A 22,887-nucleotide genomic window follows, 5' to 3' on the forward strand; every position below is an offset into this window, starting at 1 on the left:
GCCCCCTTCCCTTCCTGATGCCCCTCTCACTGCCCCTCCATGTGTGCCCCTCCCTCACCAGAACCTCTCACACAGCCCCCTCCCCAGGCCCTTCCCCGCCATCTTATGGGAGAGGGCTGTGGGAGAGCACAGATGGGGAGGGGAGAGGCACAGATGGAGGGGGAAGGGATGGGGAGGGGCTGGCACAGATGGGGAGGGGAGGGGCACAAATGGAGGGGGAAGGGATGGGGAGGAGGCTGTGGGAGAGCACAGATGGGGAGGGGAGGGGCACAGATGGAGGGGGAAGGGATGGGGAAGGGATGGGGAGGGGCTGTGGGAGAGCACAGATGGGGAGGGGAGGGGCACAGATGGAGGGGGAAGGGATGGGGAGGGGCTGTGGGAGAGCACAGATGGGGAGGGGAGGGGCACAGATGGAGGGGGAAGGGATGGGGAGGGGGCTGTGGGAGAGCACAGATGGGGAGGGGAGGGGCACAGATGGAGGGGGAAGGGATGGGGAGGGGCTGTGGGAGAGCACAGATGGGGAGGGGAGGGGCACAGATGGAGGGGGAAGGGATGGGGAGGGGGCTGTGGGAGAGCACAGATGGGGAGGGGAGGGGCACAGATGGAGGGGGAAGGGATGGGGAGGGGCTGTGGGAGAGCACAGATGGGGGAGGGGCTGGCACAGATGGGGGGAGGGGCTGGCTCAGATGGGGGCAGGGGCTGGCACAGACCCCTCCCCACGCCCTTCCCCCTCCCGCAGCCCCGCCCCGCTCTCTGCCCCGCCCCCCGTCTCCGCAGCCCGCCTGGGTCCGCCGGTGGCGCTGTCGGGAGACTTGGTGGAGCGCGAGGCCTCGCTCTCTCCCCGCTCCCCGCCCGCTGGCGTCGCCCCTCGCGCTCGTTCAGCGGCAGCCGATTGGCCGCGGCAGGTGCCGCTCTGGACCTTGGGCCAGTGGGAGGCCTGGGCCGCTCCCTTTCCCCGCCCCCTGCCCGGCGCTGCGAGCGAGCGGCTGGTGCGCGCAGACGGAGGCGCTGCGGCCCGCGGAGGGATCATGTTCCGCCGCAAGCTCACGGCGCTGGATTACCACAACCCGGCCAGCTTCAACTGCAGAGGTGGGGCCCTGCCCCGCCCCCCCCCCCCCAGGCCCCCCCCCCCCCCCCCCGGCCCCCCCCCCGCTCCTGCTCCGCCCCCCCCCGGCCCCGGCCCCGCGCCCCCAGCGTCCCCCCCCCCCGCTCCACTCCCATCCCCCCCCCCCCCCTCTAGTCCTGCCCCCCCCCCCCTCCCCCCCCCACCCGCGCCCCCCCCGCTCCGGCCCCCCCCGGCCCCCCCCGCCCCCCCCCCGCTCCACCCCCATCCCCCCTCCCCTGCCCCCCCCCCCCGTCCTGTACCCCCCCCCCCCCCCCGCCCCCCGCTCCGGCCCCCCCCGGCCCCCCCCCCGCCCCCCCCCCGCTCCACTCCCCCCCCCCCCCCCCCCCCTTCCCCCCTCCCCCTCCCCCCCCCCTAGTCCCCCCCCCCCCGCCCCCCCCCGCCCCCGTACCCCCCCCCCCTCGCCCCCCCCTCCTCCCCCCCCCACTCCGGTACCCCCCCCCCCCCCCCCCCCGCCCCCCCCGCTCCCCCCCCTCCCGGCCCCCCAGCGCCCCCCCCCTCCACCCCCCCCCCGCTTACCCCCCTCCCCCCCCACTCCGGTACCCCCCTTCCCCGCTCCACTCCCACCCCCCCGCTTACCCCCCCCCTCTAGTCCCAGCCCTTCCTCTGCTCCATTCCCCCCCCCACTCCCTCCCCCCTCCCACTAGCCCCCCTACTCTACCTCCCCCCTCGCCTCCATCTGCTCTGGCTCCCGCAGTGCCCCGCGGTTGGTTGCTCCAATGGACTCTTCATCTTCCCCCCCCTTCGCCCCCATCTCTGTCTCCACCTGCCCAGCTCGTCGGCAGCTGCTCCAGCTCCTGTCCCTGGCTGCAGCCCAGGGTTGCCCTGCCCTCCCTTCTCCCTGCCCACAGGAGCAGCACAGGCTGTGCGTTTGGGGGGTGATCCAGTCCCTGCCTTGGGCTTGCTTGAGCTGAGAAAAGGCAGCCCCAGGGAAGGTGTTAGCTAATAATCAATGCTTTGCCCTTTGAGCTAAAGTCCGATCAGGCTTTTTCTGGAGTCAATATTTTGTTTGTTTCATGAGGGTTGCAACGTTCCACAATTAAGTTAGCAAGTGTGAGAATTCAAGTTGCCTGCGCAGCTGTAGTCCAGCTGTGTGTGCACATTGTTTTACAGGGTGTTGTTACATGGGCATATTGTATTTTTTCCACACGCTAGCTATTGTTTCATTCAATACCAGGATGTGCTCAATTAGTGAGCAGTTATTCAGAATTGTATTTTACCTGCATTCAGTTTGTGGTCCTAGACTTACCAGTGTAAACAGGCGCCCACCAGTGTTAGCTGTAGGGATATTAAATATGGGTTAATTGAATAGTCGATTAACCTCATGAATTCTTATTGGTTGCTCGATTATTCTAAAGTCCTCGGAGGTGGAGCTGACAGCCAGTGCACTCTGGCCTCACTCCTGAGGAGCCCCCTTACACTTCATGCTTCTGCCTCTGTATCGGTTCCCCTCGCGGACCGGTTGCCTGGTACTGCTGCCTCTGATACAGAGGCAGCAGCATGGGGGGCGGGGGCTGAGTTCCTGGACCAAGCGCAAGCCTAAACTGAGCCAGGCTGCCTGCCCGCCTGGCTCCTAATCCAATTTAAATGCAGAGCCCCTGCAGGGGTAGGTCCGAGACCCAGCGCAAGCTAGGACTGAGTCAAGCTGCTGGCCAGCCTGCTAAAAAATGTACATCCAGTCCCTGACTTACAAACAAGTTACGTTACAAGCACTTGGTCGTAACTCGATGTGTTTGTAAGTTGGACCCCATTCATTTCAATGGGACCACGCTGTTCGTAAGCGAGGATCGCCATTCATAAGTCGGGGCCCACACTTAATGGCCAGCTGGTCGTGAGTGCAGGTGGCCATGCGTTGATGCGTTTGTAAGTCAGGGACTGGCTGTACTGACAAGGTGTGCGTGGGGGGAGAATGCGTGTAGTCTATATCAGTTAATCAATTACACTGTTACATCCCTAGGGAGCTACTCCCCTTGTGGAGATAGTTTGCCGTGACCGCACTGGGACATAAAAAGTAGTGCTACGGCAGTGCTTTAAACTTGGCAAAGACAAAGCCTTAATCATGAGACCATCCTTTCTCTTCCTGTAATCCCTGCTTTGTTCATTACACACTTTCCAACTTCTGCAACCAATGAGGGGCAGTTGTCCTGCAGATAGGTGTCCTTCATAGGTAGAGCTAGTTCATCCCCAGAAAACCTCCATTGACTGAGGTGAGAATCCTATGGAAAAAGTAGTACATGATCACAATGCATATGCACAGGCAACCTTAATTCTGGCATTTCCAAACTTGTCAGTGCTTGACTCTTGCAACCTTAATATTCTTTGGATGTAATCTTTTGGAAGTTTGGTCTGTGTGTTCAATTTTAAGCTTCAGATTTGTCAATTTCCTTGGCGGCTCTTTATGTGCTTAAAAATGAGAAGTTCTTGCATACTGACATTTGCCATTGTTTGCTTGTCTAAAGTGCTTTGTGATACACCTTCATCACTCTTGAGGCTACCTTATCAAGTCTGTCCTGTCAGGTAGCTCCCCTTCATTTGTTGGGAGTACTTTTTTTTTTTTTTCTGCTTTCAATGTTTTTTTTTTTTATTCTCTCTCCTTCCCCCGCTCCCCTCCCCCCCAAAAAAGTGGGCATTGGGAACATTGATCTCCTTGCTCAAAGAATGGCTCACTGCAAGGGTTGAAAATTATCCTGGTCTGAAGTCTATGGGCAGAAGTTACTACAAGATACTAAAGACTGAACCATTGCAAAATAGCATGGCAGTTTTGAGGGACCAGTTATGTTATTAAGCGATGGTTTCTCTCAATTTGTTTTCTGGCCCTGATGAGATATTATGTTCATGTCACTTTGATAACTATCTTGCGCCCTTTCATCCATTTCTAGTCACAATTTAGTGATTGCTCTGTAGTACCTGTTACATTTGAAATTAAAAAGCATTTTGTATTGAATCAGATCTTAGAAATCCAGGTCTTCATTCACTAAGGGGCTTAGGAGCTTTATTACCACATGGGCACCTGCATCCCAAAAACAAACCCCATCCCTGTTCATCTGATCTAAATCCCGTAGGTACCTGAACGTACTCCATTTATAAAAGCTTTAGTGGGTAGCTGAATTAGTCTGTACAGGATAAATTTAAAAAACAATAATTAGTTTGGTAGCACTTTATAGACTAACAAAACATGTAGATGGTATTATGAGCTTTTATGGGCACAGCCCACTTCTTCAGATGTCCGAAGTTTTTAGTTTAGGATGTCCAGACACAAAATAAATAGGGGGAAGGAAAAAAAATGGAAGGGGGTGGGAAACAAGAAGCAGAGGGTATGTAAATATCAAAGTGAAAACCAAACAGGCAAAATCTATAAGCACCAAAAAATTGGATAGTTAAAAGAAGCAGATAAGGATAAGTTTTTGCAGCAAAAGTTTGCTCATCACCTGTTTTTGCCTCTCAGCATGCACAGTGCTTTCTCACCCTAGACATCCGTTTGCCTAAGCTGTAGTACGTACAACCCAAGGGAGAGAGAGCTGTTTTTCCGCCTACCTTATTTGTGGGGTTTGATCTAGTAGGTATGTTCAGGCTGCTTATGGAAATAGGTCCTGCATACGAGTTCATAGATCACTGATCAGGAAAAATATCTTTCTATGCTGCCTCATGAGGGAGTAGATGGGTGAGAATGTGTATAATGTATATGACTGTCGTCTTTCCACAATATGGCATTCTTGTTTAGCTAGCAGGTCATTAAATCTGTCTAGTAATATGTGACTTATAAAAGATGATTAAAACACTCATGTAAATTCTCACTATCCACATGGTGAAAGATGATAAATTAAGGTGTAGTATTAGAGTGACTGGACAATAAATAGTGTTTAAAAATTAAAGAGTGTTGTGAAGACAGAGGTATTTAGATTTGATGCACTGTGGGGAAACACGCAAGGGTCTGCTTCTGTCCTCATAGAAACAGAAGTCAAAGAATGTTTTTTTTTTTTTAGCATATTGTTTTTTTTTCTGGCTATAGATGAAACAGAATTTAGAAACTTTATTGTCTGGCTTGAAGACCAGAAAATAAGACACTACAAGATTGAAGACAGAGGAAATTTAAGAAACATACACAATGATGAATGGCCTAAAGCCTATGAAAAGGTAACTTCATACCTAAAATAATAGAACACATTATAATCTCTGTGTGGTAGCTAGTTTTGGTGATAAACCACGTCTGTCTGTGTGTATCTTACAACAAATGTATTTGAGAGACAAGGCATGTGAGGGAATATTTTTTATTAAACCAACTTCTATTGATTAAAGATTTTACACGCAGCTGAAGAAGAGACCAATGGAACTTGGTCCAGTCGAAAATATTTCTTCATCCAGGTTGTGTCTCTAATATCTTGAGATGGTGGTGGCTACCACTGCATACAACAGATATATATGAAAGGGGGAAATGATGAATCCTTTATTTGCTGGATGCCAAAATGTAGGACTAATTGTGGTAATTTATTATACATGATTTTTGCTTTAATCTATACATGATTAATTTGTCAATAATTGGTATCCTTGCTTCTTGGATAAGATGTTCCTGCTTTTGATGCAAAAGGAAATTGGCTAAAAATAGTTTCTTCTCTGCATAAAATTAGACACCAAGGTGGAAATTGATGAGGATCAGCTAATCTTAGTCTTAGCCATGCGTAAAGAACTACTGTAACTGCTTCAGTCTGTTACTATTTCTGATGGATGATTTCCCACTACCCGCAGAAAGTATGGCAGACAGCTATAAATTTGTGGCAGTCCTGCAGTGCATGAGCACTTTGCAACTCTCCTCACTGTGACCTCCTCAGACAGAAAGGAATGTGGGCTCAGTCCGGCAAGATGCTGAACTCTGGATTTGATGCTGCAAAGCACTTAATTTTTCCGCACATTTATTTCAGTGGGTCTACTTGAGGGATGTAAAATCCTGTTTAATTAGTAAACCAGTTAAACTGAACATTTAACTGATTAATTGAACAGGGACATGTGGGGGGATGGGACACCACTGCCAGGCTGGGGGACACCACACACACTCCACACACTGTGCACGGGGGCTGCTCTGGCTGTGCTGGAGTGCCACTGCCTGCAGTGCAGCCTGAGCCAGGCCTGCCATGGACAGAACTGCCCCAGCTAGGCTGGAGCATCTCCTGCCTGTGCTGAGCCCTGCAGGGCTGGAGTAGGGATGTGAACGACTAGTCATCCCCCTTGCTGCCTCTATCAGAAAGAGGCAGCAAGGGGGGAGGGGAGGGGAGTGGGAAGGGGTCCTTTAAAGCGGTGGCGCCATGTGGAGCCTGGGGCCAGATCCTGCATGCAGTGTTTCAAGAGGCAGCACCACAGGGAGCCCGGGGTCAGCTGGGGACTCAGACTCCCCAGCTGACCCTGGGCTCCCCACAGCGCTTTTGCCTTTGGAATGTAGCTACAGCCCGGGGGCTCTTGCTACGCTCCAAAGGCGGAGGCGCCCGTATCGACTAATCAAATAGTCCATGCAAGTTGCATCAACTATTTGATTAGCTGATTAATCTACATGTAACATCCCTAGACTGGAGCAGCCCCTTGCCCATGGTGGACTTAGTTAACCAATCGGTAAGCTTCACCTATCGGCCATTAACATCCTTAGTCTACTTGTGTACTTCATTGTCTTGAGGGATGAGGTTAAAGTGTTCCATACCTTGTAGGATAGAGCCCTAAAGCACTGAAGGTGCAATTCTTTGGTTTTTCTGACCTTTTCCCCACTTTCTACTGCTTGTGCTGTTAGGAGGAAGCCAAGGGAGTGGAGGTGACAGGAAGATGGCATGTTTTGGAGTGTCTTAAATCTCTTGTGTATAATATTACCATGAAAACATCAATTATTCACTTGTTCAGAAGCAGAGATGATTACTGAGCTAAGAGACATGATGAATTGTGGCATCAGAAGCACTGAAATGTGTCAGATGAGCCACAGTAGGAATATAACATTTTTCAGAACGATATTACTCAAGATTATTGGCCTTCCAACAAAACTGGGCTTGATAGAGGAGATGACTGTTGGAAATGCTTATTTATCAAAGTAATTGTACAATGTTGAATAATTTGTGGATCTGTTTCCTCCCAACCAATAATGATAAGAGATGCGTTCTCTCTCTCTCTCTCTCTTTTTTTCCCCCCCCCCCCCCCCTTTCTACAGTATCTGAAAGATGTCAACTGTCCCTTCAAGACCGAAGAAAGACAAGAAACCATTGATTGGCTTCTTGGATTAGCTGTTAGGCTTGAGTATGGAGATAATGGTATGGCTGATTTTAAATACTTTTATTTTAAAGGTGTTAGGGAAATTATTTATAACAGCTATCATTCCAATTAACTTTTCAAACAAGCAATGAGATTACATAGAAAATGTTTATTAAATGTATAATTTACTTCAGGTATTTTTATGAATTCCTGTTTTATTTTGTAATTTTGTAACATTTGAATAAGAGGCTTCTCCTTTTTAAAGCAACTTCTCTGGGTTGATTTTAGCAGTAAACTCATAATTTCCTGGTTTGTCGGCAGAGATAGGACTGAAATAATACGCAGTGTTGTCTTCCTTATGGGATTACACTTGAGGCAAAAAGGTGCAAAAAAAGACAGTTTTTCTCTCTTTAGCACATCTTTTGATTTTAAGCAGAAATAGCAAGTTAAATGTTCTTAGCAATATATACTTATTTTTCCCCCAGTATGAAAGTAACTGGTAATATTCCTGTCATGTTATCTATAGGAATGGTGTCAGTTGTATGGTAGCACATACTAGAAGTGTTGTATTCTGTCCATCTGATGTCCAAGGATCAGGGTCAACTAAAATGTGTGACTAATGGTCCCATCTACAATGATCATGGAATGCCATCCATTAACAATGAAGAGGTTCTAGCTTAGAAATCTAGTTGGCAACCTTTTTTAGAGTAGTTCTCCACTCTACAGTCAGTTGAATTGTTCCTTCTTGCTTAGCTAGGATGAAGACTGCCATTAAAGAGTCTGTTAAGCTTTAAAGCCCTCCCTATGATGTAGCACACATCCGCAGTTCTGCCCTGCCTTTGAAGTAGTACATAATAGTAACAGCTCTTACCTGAGCACGGTTTTTAAAATCTCTGACTTTTGGGGTTTCAGTAGTGGGAAATAACACACTGATTTGGCTGCCAATGTTCCGGTAAATCTTCTCCTGTTTGCTGAAAATGCAGTTGGCCCAGTTGCAGTTAACAGTATGCACTAGTACTTTTTTCTATATTTTGAACTCTGTTAATTTTTAATTATCAGTTGTCACCTGAATTTTATATTAATGAAACAAAACTATTTTTATTTTGACAGCTGATAAATATAAGGACGCCACACCTGACGGTGCTAAAAATGCTGATAATGCAGCAAAAACTGCAGAACCACTGATAAACTTGGATGGTAAGTGCGCAAGTTACTATATCTTGTTGATCTCTAGGAAAACATTTTTGTTGCTACATCTTAAATCTGTTCCGCTTACATCTGCAGACCCCCTGTCCCCCTGCCCCTGTGTGTGAGAGTATATATTATATAATTTTTTAAAAGAGTCTGAAAGTCATATTTTAGTATTTTGGGTACCAGATAGATCCAGAAAATCATCTTAAGAGTTCTTGAAATGCATGGATTCTGATATTGTAATGCTGTCCATTGGGCATGTAATGTTTGTTTGAATGCTTTTATTTCCCAACACTCTGCATTTATACTGAAGAAAAGATGAGTACTACTGTTTTGCCCCATATTAATTCTAGTCTTTTTTAACTGGATTGATGAAGCGTGTGTTCTGGTGGGAGATTCTTTCTTGTAGAGCAAAGTACTTAGAGCTTTATTAGGGCACGAGGAAGGAAGGAATACAAGCTAGAATAAGGAAAGAAGAGAATATTCTGAAGAATAGTTAGATGTAGTCTAGTCAGCAGGGCCTGACAAAATGCACTCTAGGTACTTAGGGAACTAGCTGAAGCAATCAGAATGATGTAGTGATCATCACTGAGAACTCAAGGAGGATAGGTTAGGCCCAGAGAACCAGAAAAGGGCAAAACATAGTTATGTATTTGTAAAAAGGAGACCTAGGGAATTGTAGCATAATTTTGATACTTGGAAAGATATTAGAACAGATTATTCAGTAATCAGTTTGTAAGCATCTAGTGGATAATAAGGTGACAAGTAATAGCTAACAGAGACGTCAAGAACAAATCATGACAAACCTCTCCTTCTAATTTTCTTCTTTGACGGTTACTGGCCTGGTGGATGAGGGGTGCAGGAGAGCAATCATTGTTATATCTTGATTTTATTAACACTATTGTCACAGTTCCATGTGACATTCCCAGAAGCAAACTAGGAAAATGTGGTCTAGATGAAATTATTATAAGGTGGGTGCTTAATTGGCTAAAATATTGTACTCATAGTTCCTGAGTGATATGTTATCACAAACTGGGAGATTTATGTAGTGGAACCCCATGAGGGTCTGTCCTAGATCTGATACTACCCAGTATTTTCATTAAGGACTTGGGTAATGGGGTGGATAGTACATTTGTAAAATTTGTAAATCACACCAAAATGGCGGTGGACAGGGAGCTGTTCCAGCACCCCCTGGTTAACTGTTAAGGGTGATGCTTACTGGTTAACCTTTCACATCCCTTCGGGGAGGGGCTGAAACTCTGCCTGACTCCCTCCCACAATTTGTGTGGGAACATTGCTGGCTGTTCCCCTTCCTCAGGGAGCAAGGGGAAAGTGCACAGTTTGCTGCATTCCTCACTCTGGCTGGGGAGCACAGGGGGCAGATGAACCTGACCTGTCCCAGTGGGGAGACATGGACCTCCTCCTCTGCTGTGTCCTCTGGAGCTGCAGCAACCATGGAGAGGCGCTTCTTACCTGGCCCCAAGCTGCTGCAGTGAGAGGGCTGGGGTAGATCTCTCTCCACAGGGCAGCCTTCATCCCCAGCTCAAGCAAAGATTTTAGCAAAGCATGTACGTTTTCATTTTATTTCCCAAAAAACAAAAATTAATTGAATTAACCTGGCGTTGCTCGGGTCCTTAATCTTCTAGTGCTGTGGTGTCCAACACACTAGCCACATGTGGCTGTTTGGCTGGTTGAGTGGCTAGTTCACTAGTGGCATCAGAACTGATTGGACACTTCAGTTCTAGTGGACGTCTATAGAGGCAATATGCTATTTCCTGTCTTATCTGACCTTTGCTTAATGAGTCCCAACATTCTGTTAGCTTTTTCGACTGCCGCTGCACGTTGAGTGGATGTTTTCAGAGAACTGTCCACAATGACTCCAAGCTCTTTCTCTCTTGAGTGGCAACAGCTAATTTAGTCACTATCATTTTGTATGTCTAGTTGGGATTGTTTTGCAATGTGCATGACTTTGCATTTATTAACATTGAATTTCATCTGTCATTTTGTTGCCCAGTTACCCAGTTTCTTGCGAGCCCTTGGTTAAATCCAAAGTGGACTGTGTGCAAATTTTGCCATTTTTATGTTATGCCAATACCACTTTTATCAACCACACTTGTAATTTAATGAAACATTGTATCAGATTACTTCAACAGAATCGATTTTTCCATAAAAGCAGGCTGCTTTGCATCAATTATGTTGCCCTCTGTTAAGTCTTTATTAGAATCCCATTTCAGTTGTTCCACTGTCTTTGCTTGGGTCAGTGTCAAGCTAACTACCCAGATCACGCTGTTGAGTCTTTTTTTAAAATTGTCACCACATTAGCTTTCCTCCGGTTTTCTGTGAATTGCCCCAGATAAGCGCCCCAGCCCCAGCCCTGAGCCTCCTCCTGAACCCTAATTCCCTCCCAGACCCTGTGCCCCAGCTCTGAGCCCACTCCTTCACCCTAACTCTGACCCAGATGCCACACCCTCACCTACTCCCATCAGTCCGCTTCTGCACTCCAAGCCCATTAACCCCAGCCTGGAGCCTCCTCCTGAACTCCAGATGCCTCTGCCCCATCCCGCAGCCGGCACACCCAGCCAGAGCCCTCCTCTCTCCCTTACTCTGACCGCCCCTCCTTCCCCACACGCCAGATCCCTCGGACCCAACCCCACCACAGCTCATCCGTATGCAGAATAAATGTTATGGAGGTGATATGTTGCATGTCATCTTCCTATTGATGCACATCACAACATTTATTCTGTGCATAGACATTACAAAATTAGAGAGACTACTGCCCCCATTCCTGCTGCATACTTACCCCAGTATAACATCTCCCTCCCAGCTCTGAGGGCCATACGCATCTTTCTCATGATCATGTTAGTTTATTTTTTTTAGTTATAAAACATGCCTATGACTGGTTAGCTGTAGGTTTCAATAAACAATTTCAGCAAAATGTATCCGCTCAAGCCAGTGTTCATTAAAGCAAATAAAGTAATCACCAAACAAATACTCTATCTATTAGCTCTCAGAAAAGTCGGTCTGGCTCAGACTTCAGTCAGCAAGTACAATCCTGCTCTGCAGCCAAGAAGTGGTGCAGAGATCTTCAAAAGAGATCATATGTTGATGCAGGGCTACTCAACTTTGGAAGCACCGGGGCCACAATGACACTCACCGCACATGCTGAAGGCCACAACATAAATGTGGTTGCATATATAGGCAAATGTATTTGCAAATACAGTAAAACTCCAGTTGTCCAGCATCCAGTGGTCCGGCACTCCCGATAGTCTGGCACCAACTGGAACCCAGAAGTGCTACAGCCAGCTGGACATTTGGAGCTGCTGTGAGCCCCATGGGTGCTCGCTGCTGGGAAAGGAAAGGCGAGAAGAGGGGAAGGGGATTATACCCCTGTGACGGGTCTGCTGGACTTGCACTGTGTCCTGCTGGGGGTGGGCGGGGAACGGTGCAGCGAGGGGCGAAGCCTCCTCTGTTTTGCAGGATGGCGGAGGAAGCCCCTCACAGCCACGAGAGCTAAGTCCCCGAACTTGCCCCGTTCCAGCTGCGCTCAGCCCCGCGCCACCACCGAGAGTTTCCCGAGAGGGGCAGCACTGTAGGACCAACCTGGCAGCACCTCAGCTGCTCTGCACCGCCGCCGCTTCCCCAAGTCCACTGCTCGTCAGTTTCAGCAGCAGCGCTGCCGGACCAACCTGGCAGCACCCGGCTGCTCTGCTCCACTGCTTCTCCAAGTCTGCCGCTGCTGAAACTGACAAGCTGGGGTGCTGCCGGATTGGTCCCGCAGCGCTGCCCCTCATCCCCCCTGCTCAGTGATAACTACTGCAGTCTGGCGGGTGGGGAGCCTGCTCCCCTCCCGGAAACTCTCGGCGGCTGCACAGGACTTCCCCCGCCTTCCTGGAAAACGGCGGCGGGTTCACCCCTCATCGCGCCGTTCCCCACCCACCCCCTGGACGCAGTGCAGGTCCTGGCAGACCTGTCACAGCCCTCCTCCCAATAGTCCGGCATATCCGATAATCCGGCACCACCTAGGTCCCAAAGGTGCCGGATTATCAGAAGTCTACTGTAGCTTCTTTCTGAACAAAGAATACAAAGCACTTCCCACAGTGCTCCAGCTCACCTGGCACATCCTCCCTGGAGGCTAGAAACACCGACACCCTGTACCCGTCTGTTCCAGCCAGCCCGTCTGCTTGCGTCTTTCAGAGCTCACCTGCCTGGGAGATGCCTCCCCGTTGTGTTTTCCCAGTGGAGGCCATGTTCAAAGCATCCCACCTGTGGGCCATGTGTTGAGCCCTGCGTAAACCCAAAACCAAACAGGCCACGGGCCAACATGTGTTGAGTAGATGTATGTAGTTACATAAGACTGAGATTGACCTTCTGCTTATTAAGACATTTCCATGTAGTTAACATGCATACTGGGTTAAAAATAATGTTAATTATGCTTTGCCTATTTATATAGTCTCTTTTCAGAATACAGCTGCAGTGTAATTGCTCAGCCGTTCTCGGTGTTTGCTTGCTTTAATAAAATAAAATGTAGGTTAAACAAACTTATTGTCAGATTGTGAATCCCTTACTCACATATGTAGTCACATGGAACTATTCATGTGAACCCCTTACTCAAATTTGTGAACAGTCTGATTGATATATGCAGAGTAAGAAATCTAACCACTGCTTGGAACCAAATATAATAACTGTATTTGTTTGGCAGTGAATAATCCTGACTTCAAGGCTGGAGTGATGGCTTTGGCTAACCTTCTTCAAATCCAGCGACATGACGACTATTTGATAATGCTTAAGGTGAGGTTTACATCTTTAGTTTTTCATGTTTTGGGACTCTGGTCTGAGCAACTAATATCTACCAGAAAAACAAGCCATAGCACGGGGTGGGTGAAGTCAGTAACTTTTGCTTCTTGGGTGCAAATAAGTTTTTGTTAGTTAATACATTTTGTATTCAACTTCTGGTTGGTTTGAGTGAAAAATGATAGTCTTCCAACATGGCCATTTGTATTTCAGAATTTTTCAACAAATGGTAACAGAATTCCTCAAGTCTTGTAACTGTGAATTTCTGTTTAGTACTTGGAATGCTTCAGTGCCATTTAAAGCAGTTGTGTTGCATTTATTTCTTGCCTTTTTTCCCAGCATCTGCAAGTGCTTTAAAATTTTAATGAGTAAGCCTCACAGCACACTTGTGAGGTAAATAGGTATTATTCCATTTCTTGGAGAAACTTAGGGACAGAGAGGCTAAGCTGTGTGTCCAGAGTATGTTAAAAAGCCTGTGGCAAAGCAAGAATTAAAACCTATATCTCCTGACTTCCAGTCTTGTGCTTTTTCCACATGACACAACTTCCAATAACTAAAGCAGATTTTATTTTATCCTGAAAATTAATCATACTTTCCAGTAACCAGATGCAACAAATTAACTGATAATTTTTTTAAATTTCTGCTCCTGTCCCAAGTACTTAATTGGAAAGCATAGATCTATATTTTCAGTAGTCGTCTGTGAATCTCAAGTCAAAGCTATCAGAGGGGTAGCTGTGTTAGTCTGAATCTGCAGAAGCGGCGAGGAGTCCTGTGACACCTTATAGACTAACTGTATTCCTACATCATTGTACTAGATTGGAGCCAGCTAACCCTTCAGTCTTGATCAGAACAGAATGCAGAAATAAGCTTTGTTTTGTTCAGCAACCAAAAATATGCACTGCATTTCAAACAAAAGGATCAGGTCCTTGCCCTGCAGGATATACAATCTGGTGTAAGCTTGTTTTGGAGATTGTGTGGATTGTGAAGTTTGTGATACCTTTTTATGAAGTACATGGAAACCTGTACTAGCTATGCTAAATGTGTAGTTTTTACATCTTCACTATATCCAGTGCTAGACAGCAATAGTCGCTATATTTCTATTCTGTTTTATGATGTAAATTTATTGAAACTTCAAAATGTGGAAAAAAAGGAACTAATAAGGACCAGAAATGTGGAGAGCATGACAAAATACAAAGAGTCAGGAGGAGAGTAAGACAAAGAACATCCTGGAAGAAAGAGCTCTTTTGCTTTTAACTGGGTTAAGACTAAAACTCCACATTGGCATAAACCACCCTAACTTTGTTCACTAGCTTGATGTGACTAGTGTGTGTTAGTGGAATTGCTGTTTTATTATACATAATTTCTGTATCTGAACAATGGGATGATCTAAACTAATACTTGGATATTGTACAGTGGCTGTTTTAGAAAAGCAGACGAGTACCAATGTTCCAGTTAAAACTTACTAAACTTTAGTAGCTAGTAAAGCAAAAATTCCTTGTTCTCCTTATCACACTAACATTTTGAGAAATTTGCCAGGAAGAACATCATAGATACCAGCAATGCTAAAAAAATTGTATTATACTAAGTTTCATTATTGGTGTCTTAGTCATCACAGATCTAATGATTTCGTGATGAGACACTAAACAAATTCAGATTCAATCCCCTGCTTTGCAAGAACGTTCTGTGTTGCTTTAGAGCAATGTTGCAATGTCACACACCAACTTGAATCACGTGCCATGCAACAGGAGAAAGTGAAGTGATGCATGAAATAGTTTGAGTGCTTTTGTCAGACTTGGATAACTCAATAGCAAGGAAATGGTGAGAGGAACAGCTGTAATGAGCAGGCTTTTTGCTTTGTTATGGTCTAATTCTAGCTCTCGCCTATCCCTTGAGTTATTTTTAGAGGCCTTTATAGAGACACATATCAGTATGAATAGTAATGGATTAAAGTTGCCAAGTTGCAGATAAATTAACCAGATGGGCAGAAGGATTGTAAGATATCCAAGATCAATGCTGGACCTCCTCCCCCCCCCCCATTTTTAAATAGCACATGTCCTTTTGATTTTATATTTTATAGACAATTCAATAGCCTGATTTCCTTCACCTTCTGTGCTGGTAGATGAGGGCTCAGACTGTGGCAAAGGGTTCCCAGCTGCAGAAAGTGCCCTCATTGGAAAGGTTCCAGTAGTACAAAATGTTGGGGTCTGTGCAGCTAGCAGTATAGCTTCAAAAGAAGGCACAACTCTCTTGGCAGGAGCCATGCTAGTTTTATCCTGGGGATGAGCTAACACAGTGAATCTGTATCCTACCCTGTGTGAGCAGGGCTCCTAGAGAGCCTCTGGTAGCGGCTAACGCTGCTTCAAGCTGTTTGATTTTTTGGGGGTGCAGCACTGAACAGCCAATGCATCAACACAGAATTGTTACTTTGGTCTTCAAACTTTGTTTCCTAGGCAATTCGCATTTTGGTTCAAGAGCGCTTGACTCAGGACGCCATAGGAAAGGCAAATCAATCCAAGGAGGTATGTGCACGTAACACGAGTTCACCAGATGTAATGAGTTTCCACAGCATTCAATCGAGTACATTTACATACAGAAATGGATGTTGTTTGTGGCTGGAATCTGTGCGCAGTAGTGTTCAGGAAGGAGCAGTAGAAGATTTATCCACTTTATATAGCAATCTGAAGGACCAAGGGAAAGGTCTCACAGAATAATCAAGTGCATGTGATGTTTCATATTGCAAATCTAGCTCCATTTGTAAATGATAGGTATTTGAGCAAAAGTGTACTGAGTAATGGGGGTGATCAGTCCTTCAGCATTACATTAACGTACACGGCGACGGCTTTCAGTATCATTTCAGTGGCATGGGAAGCGAGGAAGACTGACTCTTCTTTCCAAGAAGTAATGGCTCTTTGGGGAGGGGCGTTAACTGTCTGCACAAGTTAACTAGCAGCAGGGGAACACAAATGTAAAATGTTGCTGAGCAGTGCACAAGGTATAACGCTGTACTGTGCCACAGAAAACAATGACTATCTCACGTTACACATTGTATAATGGCAACCCTTTGCGCTTCTAGAGAAAAGGGAGCCCTCTGTTTTCTAGGACTAATATTTAAAATTGTATTGACATGCCCATGCTGGCGTGCAATGACTAGACTTGGAACAGTGTTTTGCACAGCCTGGAATCAGGCAGGCTCTGATTTTATTCGCACTGGATTGTAAAAAAGAGTAGGTCACTTCAGTTATTTTTGGTCACATGAAATAGAAATTGGCTGCTTATTAAATTTGATGCTTCCTGGGCATGAGTCCACAAATTGAATTAATGTACTGGATGGAGGGGATTTTAAATGACCAGTTGTTTCCTTTCCTCTCTATATTGTTGTCAGGGCTTCGTTTCAGGTTGCCAGCTCTCCATTAGAGAGCTAAAAGCCACTTTGTGCAAAGAGCCTGGCGCCACCAGGGAAATGAGAGCACACAGCTCTCTCCGCTCCTTGCCTGCCCCGATAACGTTGCTAGAAAGGATGAGGAAGAGGAGGACTTCCCTGCCACTTGGAGCATGAACAGCTGCGGCGAGAACCACAGATCACTCTGTATCACACCACAAGGATCCCTGTTCCCCAGGCAGCGAGCTGACCCCCTTGTCCACGTGGGAAGGAGGCATTGGCGTAACAGTATTTGTCATCAGAAAGGCAACATTAGTGGCCTCAGTCCTCCAAATCACCTTAAAACTGACAAGTCACCAATTCGTTATTGGTTGTCATGTTTACATTGGTGCAAGGAGTGCTTCACCCTCTGCTCCGAAACTGAGAATTTCACCTGGATTATCTGGTCGCCTAAAAGTCAGGAGTTTTCATCCCTGTATCATAGAATACTAGGACTGGAAGGGACCTCGAGAGGTCATCGAGTCCAGTCCCCTGCCCCCATGGCAGGACCAAACACTGTCTAGACCGTCCCTGACAGACATTTATCTAACCTGCTCTTAAATATCTCCAGAGATGGGGATGCTACAACCTCCCTGGGCAATTTATTCCAGTGTTTCACCACCCTGACAGTTAGGAACTTTTTCCTAATGTCCAACCTAAACCTCCCTTGCTGCAGTTTAAGCCCATTGCTTCTTGTCCTAGCCTCAGAGGCCAAGATGAACAAGTTTTCTCCCTCCTCCTTGTGACTCCCTTTTAGATACTTGAAAACAGCTCTCACGTCCCCCCTCAGTCTTCTCTTTTCTAAACTAAACAAACACAATTCTATCAGTCTTCCCTCATAGGTCATGTTCTCTAGACCTTTCATCATGCTTGTTGCTCTTCTCTAGACCTTCTCCAATTTCTCCACATCTTTCTTGAAATGCGGTGCCCAGAACTGGACACGATACTCCAACTGAGGCCTAACCTGTAACAACTTTCTAAATTGAAACTTCAAAGCCAGCTGTGCTTCTTGCATGAGTCATTTTTAGTTCTTATACACAGCACTTGCATGAAACAATGGGCCATGACTGCTGTGAGCGCTCATTCAACGCTGACTGTGCTAGTTGTGGCTTTGTGGGGTTTCTTTGTCATTGGGAACCCACCCACAAGGAATTGACTGTCCACTTATGGCCACGGGTCTCTAAAAGGTATAATAAGGCAAGGAGGGTCAATTTAGGTCCCAAATTCTTTTTATGCTTGTTAATAAAAACACTTCCAGCTTTTCACAAATTTTAAAAATAGTTTCCACTGAAACTTAACATTCTCCAGAGCATTTGCAGTCCAAACATATTGCATCCTGTGAATGTAGAGCAGTGGTCTCCAACCTTTTTACACCCAAGATCACTTTTTAAATGTCAGACCAAGCCAAGATCTACCGCCCCGCCCCTTCCTTGGAGCCCCGCCCTCTCTCTTTTCCTCCTCTCCGTCACTTGCTATCCCCAATCCTTATACTGCTACTTTAAAAAAAAATTCCCACCATTCCTCGCAGCTACTCACCTGTGCTGTTGCTCGGTGAATAGCTGCTCCTTATATGAAGAAATCTAATGTAAATGTACTGCGCAGGGGCACAGTTCAAAGAGGGCTCAAGAGCTACTTTTAGAGCCTCTGAGATCTACCAGTAGATCGCGATCTACTGGTTGGTGACCACGGATGTAAAGTATGATACATTGTGTCAGATGAGTGTAGTAGTAAAGTTAAACAGCATACATTGTGGGAAAATAACACCTTAGATGATTAAACTTAGATTTAAAAAAAATCTCATTGATGAGGTAAGAAATGAATACGTAAGTTTGACTGACAGTTACCCTTCACAGGCGGGAGGAGAGATGGGGTGGAAAGAAGTGCTTATAAAGGACCACTTACTCTCTCGTGCTCTCGAAGCCTGGGTGTAGCTGGACTGGGCCTTCTGCTAGTTTTGACTTAATTCCCTTGGTTCGGCTGTGACCTCTCAGTTGTACATAGAAGTTGAGCTGCTTTAGTAATTCGATTGCTCCTTCTTGTGTTTAAATAGCCTTGTAGAATCACAGTTGAAACTATTGAGGTTGGTGTGCACCTAAAGCTGTTTGACCTAGCTGTGCTGCTCAGGGCACAATTGACAATGGTGTTCAGGGCTGTGAAAAATTGTGATAGTTAGACCTAATCCCCACTGTAGATGCGGGTAGGCCCGCAGAAGGATTCTTCCATTGATAAAGCTAGGACCTCTCAGCCATGTAGATTAGGGATGTTAAATTTAGTTTCATCTACTAATCGACTAATGGATGGATTTTTTCCGTTGCTAAGCGAGGAGCCGCAGCAGGCTTAGCTCCCAGCTTGGAAGCTAACCCTGCCGTGGCTCTGCCTTTTAAATGTATTAAGAGCTTGTTGGCTTTTAATGTATTTAAAGGGCTGGTGCGCAGGAGGGGGACCCTGTGCCAGCCGGGAATCAGCTGTCCCAGCTCACTCTGTGTCCCTCCTGCTGCGCTTTAGCTTTTTAAATGTATGAAGAGCCAGCAGGCTCTTAATACATTTAAAAAGCAGAGGCGTGTCTGGGACTAGGCACGAGATGGGAATCGGCTGATTCCCCACTGCTTCCCCTGCCCTCTGTGGAGACGGTACTGAGGGGAACTGGCTTTTAAGCCGGTTCCCTCCAGCACTGGCTCCTGCTCCTCCCTCCCCTTTGCTGCCTCTCTCTGATAGCGGCAGCAAGTGGAAGGAAGCAACTAGTCGAGGGACTAGTCAACTAGTCGAGGGACTAGTCCACAAATCGCTTACATCCCTAGTGTAGATTATCTACAGCTGGAGAGAAACCCCTTCTTGTCAATGTAGGAAGCTTCTCATTCTAAACTGTGGCTCTCTAGTAACATAGCTGCACCACCATAGCCATGTCACTGTAATGTAGACACAACCTTACAGCGGTGCCACCGTGAGATTTCTATTAGCGACACTGTAGGGATAGGACCTAGATTTCTATAGCCAAGTTTCTACTTCATGCTGAACGCTAGAAGAGCCTTTAAGAATTTTTTAACAAGTGGGCGGGTATTTCCAAGTGGATCAGTATTACCTGCTTAAAATGAATTTACAGCACGATTGATTTGTTTTGGGTATTTTTAAAACAAAACACTAAAATATGGCAGTTGCGCTTTGGCAGTGAAAGCCTCGACTGTGCATGCTAAGTGTGCATTTGGGTGGCTAGAGATGTTGATCCGTTGGGTAAACCTGAATTTTGGATGTTCCCAATTCCTGGATTGTGGCATGGTCAGCTTTGAGGATAAAATGTAGAAATCAGATTAATTGGAGGGGTAAGGAATTCTTGGTGAAGAATACCAACACCTCAGTGCCTTGGGGAGCATAGGTTTAAAGCAGGACTAACATGTTTTGGGTAAACTGCATCTACCAGCCATGACGATAGTCCACAAACCTGGACACCTTAAAAGCTGGCCCACAGAAGAAATCCTTGCTCATCCAAGATGGCTTTGGTAACAGATTGAACGTGGAGGCAGAATGTGAGAGTAAATAGAAAGAATGCAGCTTCTGAACTGCAGCTCCAGGATGTGAAAAATCTAGTAGCCACCCGTCTGTGTGATGTACAGTCTGTCACTCCTGAAGTTTGAAGCTCAGCTTATAAGCTTAGCAATAGTCATGCTGCTCGCATGTGTGCTATAGCTGCTGAGCTGATCAAGCACAGCAAGGATTTCCTCTTGGAAATAGCTGATCCATATTAACCAGGTGTGAAATGTTGAGAAACTACCCATGACTGGCACCAGTCTCCCATTTTGGAAAGGGAAGGATGATTCTCTGGTGTGCTCCAAACTCTGGGGCAGTGCTTTTTGCTTTCCCAAGCAAACTGTTTGTGCTGGTAGTTCATGAGTGTGTTAAACCTGCCATAAGGAATTGATGCTGTTCAGAGCTAACGGGCAAGCTCCTCGATCTTTTCTCACCTCAGAGATGCATTTCTATGTCAGCTTAAGCACTAGAATGTTTGTGGTTTTTTCTCAGCTGACTTGGAAGGCCAAACTGATGAAAGTGGGTATGGAGCTGTACTCCACCCCCATCATAATCAATGGACAAGTTCCATTTGAATATCTTGCCTCTGCATCCCAAGAGGAGAGCTTGCCTAGCTGAGTCAATATCAGTAAGGTTACAGGTGTTACGCATGCTCTTTGGAAGCCTCTGACCACATACCAACCCTTAAGATGCAAATCTATCAAGCAGTAGGGGCTTCTGTCTTGGATAGCTCTGAAACCTGGGTCTCCACAGACAAATACATACCCCAGCTGGATGCTTTAGATGGGAAATTGCTGCAGTGTATTGAAGGTTTTAGCACAATACAAATAAATATATCCGGTGCCAAACCAGCCAGGCTCCATTGTCTCCCCAAATGATTCATCGCTGTCCATACCGGCCTGCCAGCTGTAGGCATTTAATCCCACAAAAGCTGGATGGAGAAGACCTTGTGGCCTCATGATGGAGAGCTGTCATAGCTTCTGACCTTATCTGCCTCAACATAGAGCAGGCCACAACCATGGCAGGAAATCAGGCTCTGGCTCTACAAGCAGGCAAGATAATCAATGAAAGTAGGGAGTGGTGTTAAGGATGAAACTCTTTCCCTTTTATGTACAAGTAGATGACCATGTTTCTCAGAACGACAGCATTTGACCCTGTGTAGCGCAATGGGTCATCAACAGTGAATTCTGGCTGTAGCCACCTGTGTAAAGTGGGCACAATTATGGCCCACTTTGACTGAATAACTTTGGAATAAATGTCTAAAATTTTTCCCAAGCATTTCTAATGGCATTTTAATTTGTTTTCTTTAAGGGGTTGCCTGTTGCTTTAGAAAAGCACATTCTTGGTTTTGACACAGGAGGTAAGAGGGTTTTTTAAATACATATACTGTTTTTTAAACAGAAGCTGCATTAGACTAAGAATATAGTTCTTCTCTAAAATTATGTGATATGTACAGTAAAAAGACAGTTTTGCCCAAAGCTGATGGATATCTTCCTTATGTACAGGAGTTTACAAAAGTCCTTTTCCATCCTCTGCTGGAGCATAAAAGTAGAAGACTATATTGGAGTCAAATAGTGGCTAAGGATAATGTTTACATTGCTGCCCTATAACGGCTGACATTTTATTGCAGGAGAGATCCTTTGACAGTGTCCGGTTATAAAACTTTATTTCTACTGGCAGGTTATTTCTGTTGATTTAAGGGGTGCCAAAAGGACCAATGTTGATCTGCTGTGCTTTGCTTGTGGGTTTGCAGGTAGCATGCTTTACTCCCACAACGTGCTCTGAGTGAATAATGGTCAAATATCAATAGTCTATTTGGAGTGGCACAGATACTGCTTGTACCATTAAACTGCTACACACAAACTTCAACTCATTTTTAGCTCTTTTTGTTCAGTTTTGAGTGGCTTCAGCCTTGGAGAACCAGAAGGATTGTAGAAAGCCACCATTGGTCTTGCACAGAACACACTGGCCAGACCTGAGAAACAGACCCATTACTAGGGGTGCGTGGTAAACTGGCAATATCTTACCGCTCTCCGCTTTATACAACTGTGAGCTGTTAGAAATTATTCTTGTCTGAGTGTCTCATGTTTTTAAAGGGAAAGCACATTATCTATTAATCCATTTCTTCTTGTGAATGAACTAGATGCTGTTCTTAATGAAGCTGCCCAGATTCTGCGATTGCTGCACATAGAGGAACTCAGAGAGCTGCAAACAAAAATTAATGAAGCCATAGTAGCAGTTCAGGCAATTATTGCTGATCCAAAGACAGACCACAGACTGGGGAAAGTTGGAAGATGAGCAAGTTGAGACTGTAGTGTCCTGTGTACTTAGTACAATTAGGAGCTATGTACAACTGTGGCATGCATTTTGAAATGGATAGTATCCTCTGTTTTGAAAGAGAGAGGAAATGGAATTGTGACTGTTCTGGTGAATTACCATCATTTTTCTTTAAATAAAGTTGGGGAAATAAAATGCATTGTTCTGTCTCTGACCATTCTTAAGCTTTGTTTTTTTATTTAAATGGGAGTCCTGTATAAAGCTTTGGAGATGTGTTGCTGTATTCCTACGTTATGAAATCTTAGTTTAGGCACAATTACTACTACCTGGAACTCTGACACGTAAC

General features: G+C 46.0%; 1 protein-coding gene across 1 annotated transcript; it reads left to right on the top strand.

Annotated features, from left to right (window-relative positions):
* Positions 1-932: 932 nt before the first annotated feature.
* RTRAF (RNA transcription, translation and transport factor) lies at positions 933-22,740 on the top strand. The gene is made up of 8 exons (XM_075926198.2): positions 933-1,089; positions 5,133-5,257; positions 7,302-7,401; positions 8,453-8,539; positions 13,233-13,321; positions 15,775-15,843; positions 21,576-21,624; positions 22,408-22,740. The coding sequence occupies exons 1-8, from the start codon at positions 1,029-1,031 to the stop codon at positions 22,560-22,562; spliced, it is 735 nt and encodes a 244-aa protein (XP_075782313.2). The 5' UTR covers positions 933-1,028; the 3' UTR covers positions 22,563-22,740.
* The last annotated feature ends 147 nt before the right edge of the window (positions 22,741-22,887 follow it).

Source organism: Pelodiscus sinensis, chromosome 5, assembly GCF_052426305.1.
Source record: "Pelodiscus sinensis isolate ZL-2025 chromosome 5, ASM5242630v1, whole genome shotgun sequence".
Lineage (NCBI taxonomy): Eukaryota > Metazoa > Chordata > Testudines > Trionychidae > Pelodiscus > Pelodiscus sinensis.